The sequence below is a fragment of the Medicago sativa genome, chromosome 8, assembly GCF_051527215.1.
Source record: "Medicago sativa cultivar Bolivia chromosome 8, Bolivia_mono, whole genome shotgun sequence".
In the NCBI taxonomy this organism is placed as follows: Eukaryota; Viridiplantae; Streptophyta; class Magnoliopsida; order Fabales; family Fabaceae; genus Medicago; species Medicago sativa.
Genome location: NC_140756.1, coordinates 37,121,501 through 37,131,992, shown reverse-complemented (window position 1 = coordinate 37,131,992; position 10,492 = coordinate 37,121,501). Strand labels below are relative to the sequence as shown.

Genomic DNA, 10,492 nt, shown 5'->3' with positions numbered 1-10,492 from the left:
GCTGCTATGTTACGTAACATGATAATTATGCATGTATGTTTTGATTCGATGACGTAGCATCTATTTCTAGAATATATTCGTATTTTCGCGCGTTTTGCCGCTTAATAGAAGTAGGGTGTTACAGTGGTGGTGGTGAAACATTGATAGGTTAGGGGCAGGAGGATTGGGTAAGTCTTGGTTTGATTGTGATGTGGAGGTTGAGGGTGTGTCAGGGTTTCTGTCAACAAAGATGACTCTAACATCTTCATCCTCAGTGTCAGATGTTAGCATGTTGTCAGTTGCAGTACATGACAAAGACTGGTTTGACAACTTGTTCAAAGGCAGGCTCAAGGATAGATTATGTTTGTTTGTTGAGTAAAGTTGTAAAGGTATTTTTGTAAGGTATTCTCAGGGTTGGCAACATTTAAAGGTTAAGGTGCAATGGCTTGGTCTTTTGATACTTAAGAAGATGTATCAGAGACTGTAAGGTTATCAGATTCAATCATGTCAGAAGAGGTTGACTGAAAAAGTGATTCAAGGGGTGAGTCTGGCTTGAAGTTAGGATGGATAATTAGAGTAGTACAAACTTGAGAGGCCATTTATGGTTGAGTTTCTGTTTTTTGTTGATTTTCTGAAACAACAATGTTAGGAGCCGTCTCAGAAACTATTTCTAGTTCAGATAGATATGAAAGTAGATAAGAACAACAACAACTCAAATATCGAATGTAACTCAATACCATACAAATTGGAAAAATCACCGGTTTTGGTCCGTACTAGACCGACATGGCTCTGATACTAACTTCTGACACCCTTAAACCCCAAATACAATAAAACATGCAAATAATAGAATTATACCAAAAAGTTTAAGATGTCGCACCATCATTTTATCAAATCATGCTTAAATATGGTTTTCATTAAACTCACAATGGAAAATCATCATTCGTAATTATCCCAATAGCAAGTAAACAACCTCATAGACATGAATAACAAAATCTAAACACCATGTTATAGGTCTCATATAAATAACCAAAGTCTCAACATAAATCCATCAACAGATAAAAGACATAAAGAAACAAGGTCCCGACACTCCTAAATCAGAGCCTAATTAGACTCCAAGCAAAAACGATAAAGAGTTAGCTCCAAAGCTAGTCCTCAAGCAATCATAGGCAATAAGAACTCAATTCTCCACACCGTCAACACCATTCAAACAAATGTGTTGGCGGTTAACTAAACGACCACTAGGGTTAGATAATATTCAACATCATAAAATATAACCAAGGCTATAACATTCAAGGATTTCAAGTATTACCCATATACATACTCATTGTTGGGTATTTATATTGGCTGCACTATTGCTAAAACAAATATCCATGATTGTAATGTTGGATACTATGTCCCATCATGTTTTAGGTTTTTCTGTAAGATGTTGGATATGATGTTCCAAAATCCTGGCATAGTTCAACGTGCCTTGTTTTATACCTAATTGTACGCGTGCTTTATCTTATTAAGGAATCCATGTCCTCATATCTTGCTGACCAAGATACGCACATATCTGCTTATAATCAGTTGTGGTTTTATCCCCAAAGTAGTAACAATATTTAGGGAATATTTGATTTTGTTTGGAAGTTCCTGAAGATGTTCCTACATATTAGGACTTTCCTTTTTTGTTACTGATTTGTGTTATGTAGATCAGCTGAACGATCTGCATTGTTCTGAAGCCCAACAAGGTTATTGAGCCCATATTGCTTCAGTATATAAGGAAGACTTCAAGACCTAATTAGGTATTAAAGCCGTCATTATAAAAGAAGAAATGGACCACTGTTGAAGATGAACTAGCTCTTGGAAATTCCAAAGCATTGAATGCATTATTCAATGGGGTAGACAAGAACATGTTCAGATTAATCAAGCAATGTATTGTGGCTAAGGATGCTTGGGAGATTCTCGAAACTGCACATGAAGGTACTACTGAGGTAAAAAGTGCAAGACTTCAACTTCTTACTACAAAATTTGAGAATCTGAGAATGTTGGAGGATGAGAGCATACAGTATTATCACTTGAATATTCTTGATATTGCCTATGATTTTGACTCTCTTGGAGAGAAAATCTCTGATGAAAATCATGTTAGGAAAATTCTCAGATCTTTACCTAACAGGTTTGACATGAAGGTAACTGTCATTGAGGAAGCTCAAGATATCTCAAGTGTGAAGGTTGATGAACTGATAGGATCTCTGCAAAACTTTGAAATAACCATCAATAGCAAGACTGATAAGAAAGGCAAGGGCATTGCTTTTGTGTCCAATGTTGAAACTGATGAGACACAAGGAAATCATGAAGATGATGAAAAATTTTCAGAGTCTCTAGTGCTACTTGGGATACAATTCAAAAAGATTTTCAAACAAGTTGACAGAAGATCCAGATTCAATGGTCATAACATCAAGTCCAACATTGACAATCAACTAAATAAAGAGAAGATGGCAAGAACTGACGAGAAGAGTACTCAATAGAAGGGTGTTCAGTGTGATGAATGTGAAGGTTATGGCCACATCATAACAGAAATGTGTTACTTTTCTTAAAAGACAAAAGAAAAGTTTGGCTGTTTCATGGTCAGATGGAGATGACTCAGAAGATGAAGTGGAAAATGAATCTGTCAAACATAATTGAGTGGTAAAGTTATGTCAGATACAAAGTCATATGATGAAGAGCTAAGTTATGATGAGTAAGTTGTCTCTTACAATGAACTAATTGCCAAAAATACAGATATGAGTCAGATGCTTGAGAAACAAGAAGACATCATCAGCAAGCTGCAGGATGAAAGGAGTGAGAATCTTTCTAAAATTTCAAAACTCAATGATGAGGTTACACAACAGAATTCACAATAGGAGAATATAAAGAAGCATATCATAATGATGACTACAGGAACAAATGTGCTAGAAGAAATTATTAAAGTCAAGAACAAAGAGAAGTCTGATGGTGTTGGCTTTAATTTTAAAGCTCTAATCAAGAAATAACGCAACAGAAACTCTGCCTATGCTCTAGAAGATTATGGAATGGTGAGGAAACAACAGTATGACCATAAATCTGTAGCTGATGCATGATCTGACGAATCAATAGGGAGTAAGACGATGTTGAAACATTTTAAGGAACATCTGAGTTCAAGGACCAAGAAGAAAACTCGCTTTTAGATTTGTCATCATTGTAAGGGAAGGGTTCATAGTATACCATATTGTTTCAAGTTGCATGGGCAATCTAAGCAATCTCAACTGAAACCACCCAAGAAGAAGTGGATTCCCAAAGGTGTTACTACTGGATTAATTTCTCACACCTCTCGAAGAGCATCATCTAAGGAAGACTGGTACTTTGATAGTGGCTGTTTCAGACACATGACTGAGGTAGATAAATACTTTGAAGATGTGAGGCCTTTACTAGCAGCTATGTTACTTTTGGTGATCGAGATAAAGAAAATAATATGGGTATTGGTAACTTGATCAAGCATGGTATTCCAAGACTTGATAATTTGCTTCTAGTAAAAGGATTAACTGCCAACTTGATTAGCATAAGTCAATTGTGTGATCAAGGATTGGAAGTGAACTTCTGCAAGCCTGAATGTTAGATTATTGATAAGAAAGGTGAAATCCATCTGAGATGAACAAGGTCTGAAGACAACTGCTACTTTTGGGTATCTCAAGAAGAAGCACACCTTACCACTTGTCTTATGAGTAAAGAAGAAGAGGTCAAGCTATGGCACCAAAAACTGGGACACTTACACCTGAAAGGGATGAAGAAAGTTATTTCCTCAGAAGCTATCAGAGGACTTCCTAATCTCAAAATTGTTGAAGACAGCATATGTGGTGAATGCCAGTTTGGTAAACAAACTAGAATGTACCATCCAAGGTTGGAACATCAGGTAACCTCTAAAGTTTTTGAACTTCTGCACATGGATTTGATGGGATCTATGCAAGTTGAAAGCATTGGTGGTAAAAGGTATGCTTTTGTAGTTGTTAATGATTTCTCAAGATTTACTTGGGAAAATTTTATTAGAGAAAAATCAGACACCTTTGATGTGTTTAAAGATTTGTGCACACAACTGCACAGATAAAAAGATAGTGCATTGTGAGGATCATAAATGATCATGGAACCGAGTTTCAGAATGCCAAGTTTATTGAATACTACTCTGGTGATGGAATCAAACATGAATTCTCATCTCTTATAACACCTCAGCAAAATGGTGTTGTGGAAAGGAAGAACAGAACCCTACAAGAGTCAACAAGAGTTGTGCTTCATGCAAGACATCGATCTTATCAGTTATGGGCTGGGGCCATGAACACAACATGTCACATACACAACAGGTTTACTCTAAGGATTGGCACCACTAAAACCCCATATGATATATGGAAAAGAAGAAATCCTATTGTCAAATATTTCCAAGCATTTGGAAGCAAGTGCAACATATTGGCAGATAGAGATCACAGAAGGAAAATGGATCCCAAGAGTGATGAAGGAATTTTTCTTGGATACTCTACAAACAGAAGTGCTTACAAAGTTTTTAGTTCCAGAACCAAGGTTGTCATGGAATCCATCAATGTGGTGATAGATGATGTGTTCGAAGAAAGAATTCCTGATGTTGAATTCAATGTTGGAACATTTGTTCAGGAAACAAATGTACCTATTCAAGTGAATGAGTATGAAATTGAGAAAGAAGTAACTGAGGAAGCTGAACAAAATCAAGAATCCATAAGTAAAGGTCTTTCCATAAGAGTTCAGAAGAATCATCCTCAATAACTCATTATTGGGAATCCTGATCAAGGGATCACAACCAGAAGATCAAATGGAGTCATTTAAAATTCTTGTTTTGTGTCTGAGGTTGAACCAAAGAATGTCAAAGAAGCTATCATTGATGAATTTTGGATTGAAGCAATGCAAGAAGAATTAAATCATTTCAAGAGAAAATAAGTGTGGGATCTGGTTCCAAGACCTGAGGTATGAATGTTATTGGTACCACATGGATTTATAAAAACAAGTCAGATGAAAATGGAACTGTGATTAGAAAAAAGGCAAGGTTAGTTGCTCAACGCTATACTCAAGTAGAAGGCTGGACTTTGATGAAACTTTGGCTCCTGTTGCTAGGTTGGAATCTATAAGATTACTGTTAGGAGTGTCTTGTATACTTAAATTCAAACTGTTCTAGCTGGATGTCAAGAGTGCCTTTTTAAATGGTTCCTTTAATGAAGAAGTCTATGTTGAGCAACCAAAGGGAATTATTGACCCAAGCTTTCCCAATCATGTCTATAGATAGAATAAATCTTTGTATGATTTAAAGCAGACACCTAGAGCTTGGTATGAGAGACTCACACAGTTTCTTGTAAATCAAGGGTATAGGAAAGGAGGAATAAACAAGACCTTGTTTGTAAAAGATGATAATGGAAGACTGATGATTGCACAGATATATGTTGAGGACATTGTTTTTGGTGGAATGTCGAACAACATGGTTCAATATTTCATTCAGCAAATGAAGTATGAGTTTGAAATGAGTCTAGTAGGTGAGCTGACTTATTTTCTTGGCCTTCAAGTCAAGAAACGGAGGACATTATCTTCATTTCTCAAAGTAAGTATGCCAAGAATATTGTGATGAAATTTATTATGGATAATGGTGGCCATAAAAAAACTCTAGGCTACCACTCATTTAAAGCTGCCAAAAGATGAAAATGGTGTTGTTGTTGATCAAAACATGTACAGAAGCATGATTGGAAGTTTATTGTATCTTACTTCAAGCAGACCTGATATCACTTTTGCAGTAGGAGTGTGCTAGGTATCAAGCTAAACCAAAAATGAGTCACCTCACTCAAGTAAAGAGGATAATGAAGCACATCAATAGCTCCAATGATTATGGTATTTTGTACTATCATAGTGAAAATTCTATGTTAATTGGTTAATGTGATGCTGATTGGGCAGGAAATGTATATCATAGGAAAAACACCTTTGGAGGATGTTTTTTTTGAGAAATAATCTGATCTCATGATTCAGTAAGAAACAGAATTATGTGTCTTTATCTACTACTGAAGGTGAATACATAGCAACTAGTAGTAGTTGTTCACAACTTGTATGGATGAAACAGATGCTGAAGGAGTATGATGTTGAACAAGATGTTCTAACATTGTACTATGACAACTTGAGTGCTATCAATATTTCCAAGAATCCTATTCAGCATAGCAGGACAAAGCACATTGACATACGACCTAATTTTATTATAGATCTTGTTGAGGAGAAGGTTGTGACACTTGAACATGTTGACATAGAGGAGCAACTGACAGACATCTTCACAAAGGCCTTAGATGCTAAGAAGTTTGAAAAACTAAGGGGCAAGTTGGGAATTTTCCTGCATGAGGATGTATAATAATCTGTGTTTGTAAGGCGTGCTCTCTTCTTTATTCGTTGCATGTCTTTGATTTGTGGTGTATACACAGTTATGGTATACTCTTGAAAGTTTTTAATTGGCATATTTTGTGGCTAAAAAGGGGGAGTAAATGAAATGCCTATTATTCTCCTATTTGTGTCCTATTTGTGCTATGACTATTTCTTCTTGTCTGTTATTGCATTCATTTTGAAATTATTGTGACATGATTGTTGATGTTGTCACTGATGTTGCAACATCTTGGTAGTCAAGGAAATAGTCTCTCATTACTTTTAGTCTGTGCATGTTCCATGCCTAATGTTCTGATGAATGTTGGAACTTGTCTGTGTGACTGTATTGTCTGTTTTGTTGAATGTTCCCAGAGGTAATGGGTGACCCTGAAGTATTCTTTTAGTTATGCATTAGGAGTTTAGGGTTTCAAATTACCTTATTATGCATTTGTTCACGGGGAGTAGTGGAATGTTGTTGTTTAGTAGTCACTCATAAGTTGTTATATTGAGGGGGAGTGACACTATGTCTGTGTGCTTGTAAATGATCAAGCTGTTTGACAGGATGTGTTTTAGGATGTTTAAACATCTACATATCAGTACTCTGTAGGTATGGGAAATTTATTTTTTCCCTTGTTGATGTGTGATAAGTGTTCCTGTCTGATGTGGTAAAAGATGTTGCAACTTCCAATCTTGTGTGGGAATTTATTTTTCCTTTACTTGTATTGTTCTTGTGAGACATTGCTACTATCTTATCCGCTGTTGCATGTCTCTAATGTAAGTAATACCCGTTTTTCTCTTAACTAAGATTGTGTTAAGAGTATGTTTCAACTCACTTCATGTATGTTTAGTTCAAGCTGTGACTGAAGACTTTGTGAGGTATTCCTTTGATCTTGTGCACATTTCTAAATCTCTTTAGTGGTATTGCCTTCTTCTTCATGGCTGTGTGTTTATGAGGATTTGAAGAAGTGTATCCAAAGTATCTCTTTATACTATATGTGATGTCCATTTCTTCATAAGTGTGTGTTCATGCTATCTGAAGAAATGGAAGATTTATATCCCTCTGCTTTTTATAATTGGCCTCAATATGTTTTAGCCAAAAATTTGCCAAAGAGGAAAATTGTTGGGTATTTGTATTGGCTGCACTATTGCTAAAACAAATATCCATGATTGTAATGTTGGATACTATGTTCCAACATATTTTAGGCTTTTCTGTAAGATGTTGGATATGATGTTCCAACATCGTGGCACGGTTTAGTGTGCCTGTTTTATGTCTGATTGTATGCGTGTTTTATCTTGCTAAGGAATCCACGTCCTCATATCTTGCTAACCAAGCAACACGCATATCTGCTCAGAATCAGTTGTGGTTTTATTCCAAAAGGAATAACAATATTTTAGGGAATATGTTGTTTTGTTTGTAAGTTCCTAAAGATGTTCCTACATATTAGGACTTTCCTCTTTTGTTACTGATTTGTTTTATGTAGTTCAGCTGAACGATCTGCATTGTTCTGAAGCCCAACAAGGTTATTGAGCCCATATTGCTTCATTATATAAGGAATACTTCAAGACCTAATTAAGTATTCAAGCCGTCATTCTAAAAGAATAGTTTTTTGGGTTTTTAGTTGTGTTCTTTGTTGGAACAAAATGTGTTTAACAATAAACCTTTGAGAGTTTTGATGATAACAAGGTATTTATAATTGTTAATTGGATAAGCTAACACAATTCAACCCCCCTTCTTGTGTTTTTCTCACCTTCAATTGGTATCTAGAGTTTTGGTCTATTGTCTTAACACTTAAGAGTGTAATAGAAAAAGATATGAGAAAAACATGTCTGGTGAAACCACCAGTTCTGAGACTAGGAACAACAATGTTGTTCCATATGACTATAGTGACAACAATAAATCTAACTTTGGAAAAATTCCTAAGTTCAATGGAGATCCTGAAGAATTTTCTTGGTTGAAAACCAACTTCTACAACTATGTCATGAGTTTAGATGAAGAACTATGGGACATACTTGAAGATGGTGTTGGTGACTTGGTCCTTGATGAAGAAGGAGCTGTTGTTGACAGGAAGAAACATACTCCTTCTCTGAAGAAACTTTACAAGAAGCACCATATTATCAGAGGAACACTTTTCACTGTTATACCTAAAGCAGAGTATATAAAGATGAGTGACAAATCCACTGCTAAAGCAATATTTGCTTCTCTTTGTGCTAACTATGAAGGAAACAAGAAGGTCAGAGAAGCAAAAGCTCTTATGCTTGTTCATCAGTATGAGTTGTTCAAGATGAAGGATGATGAAACTATTGAGGAGATGTACTCAAGGTTTCAAACCCTAGTCTCTGGACTACAAATACTGAAGAAGAGTTATGTTGCTTCTGATCATGTTAGCAAGATACTGAGAAGCTTGCCTGCTAGATGGAGACCAAAGGTTACTGCTATTGTGGAAGCTAAAGATTTAAACACTTTAAGTGTTGAAGATCTTGTCAGCTCTCTCAAGATTCATAAGTCTTAATGAACATGAACCTGCAAAGAAGAGTAAATCTATTGCTTTACCATCTAAAGGGAAGTTATCAAAAGCTCTTAAAGTTATTGAATCTGAAGAAGAGTCACCTGATGGAGACTCTGATGAAGATCCTACTGAGAAGATGGCTATGCTTTCCAATAAGCTTGAGTATCTGGCAAGGAAGAACATGAAGTTTCTAAGCAAGAGAGGTGGCTACAAGAGCTCCAAGAAAGAAGATTAGAAGGGATGTTTCAACTGTAAAAAGCATGGACACTTCATTACTGATTGCCCAGATCTTTAGAAGGAGAAATCAAAGGATAAGTCAATGAAATCAAGTTTCAGCACAAGGAAATTCAGAACGCAGATTAAGAAGAGTTTAATGGCAACCTGGGAAGATTTGGATAGTGAATATGGGTCTGAAAAGGAAGAAGCTGGAGATGAAGAAAATGTAGCTATGGGGTTAGTGGCTAGTATGACTTCAGAAGCAGAACCTGATTCAGACTCTGAAGATGAAAATGAGGTATATTCTAAAATTCCTAAAGAAGAAATTATTGAGTCTCTTAAAGAACTTCTTACACACTTTTAACTAAGAACCAATGAGTTAAAAGATTTAAAAGAAAAATATGTTGATTTAATGAAACAACAAAAATCAACTCTATTGGATCTAAAAGCTTCTGAAGAAGGACTTAGAGGCTTTGGCTTCATTTGTAAAACTTAAGAAGAGAAGCTCACGTATCTTTGTCAGAAGCTACAAGAAAAGTGTAATGGAAAGTCATTAAACAAACATGAAATTGCTCTTGAGGACTTTATTATATTTGGTATTGACAGAAGCAAAGTTGCTTCAATGATTTAAAGCATTTACAGAAACAATGGTAAAGGGATTGGATTTTCAGGAGGGAAACCTAATGATATCAGTCTCAAAGCATGTTGTGAATGCATGAAGGAAGGATTGAAAACCTTTTTTGTACCTGAAGGTGCTAAGTTTGAAACCGTGGTTCAATCAGAACCTGAAGCTTCCAGCTCTATGGCTAAATAACTCTAAGACAAAGGTAATGATAAACTCTGATTCTAAGACTTCAAAGATCAAAATTCTGAAGAGATCATAACCTGTTCCTCAGAGTCTGTTGAAACCTGAATCTAAGGTCCTGAAGTCTAAGTTTCAGAAGAACAAAGCAGTTATTGCTCCTGGGAATCAAAACCAAAGGTTGTTAAACCTAAGGTAATGATTAACCAAAAGCTACCAAACTCACATCACAAGGTACAAGAAGTGAACCTGAAAGGACCCATAAAACAATGGGTACCTAAATCTGAAATTGTCAATGCTACAAATATGTCTAAGAGCAAAGGAAAAGCAAAAATCATGGTACTTTGACAGTGGTTGCTCAAGGCATATGACAGGAGATAAGTCTATGTTCCTCACTCTCACAATGAAAGAAGGAGGAAGTGTGAAGTTTGGAGGCAACCAATTTGGCAAGATCATTGGTACAAGAACTACTGATAACTCCTCTATCTCAATTAATAATGTGTGGTTAGTAGATGGTCTTAAACATAACCTTTTAAGTATCAGTCAGTTTAGTGACAATGGTTATGATGTGATTGAAAAGAGCAACTGC

At 35.9% G+C, this 10,492-nt stretch overlaps 1 protein-coding gene across 1 annotated transcript; it reads left to right on the top strand.

The window, feature by feature from the left end:
• The first annotated feature begins 1,868 nt into the window (after window positions 1-1,868).
• Window positions 1,869-9,120, top strand: LOC146898884 (uncharacterized). The gene is made up of 8 exons (XM_085736644.1): window positions 1,869-2,472; window positions 2,737-2,834; window positions 3,231-3,331; window positions 3,631-3,960; window positions 4,095-4,734; window positions 5,300-5,581; window positions 6,092-6,335; window positions 8,981-9,120. Exons 1-8 carry the CDS (start codon window positions 1,869-1,871, stop codon window positions 9,118-9,120), a joined length of 2,439 nt encoding a protein of 812 aa, XP_085592770.1.
• Window positions 9,121-10,492: the final 1,372 nt, after the last annotated feature.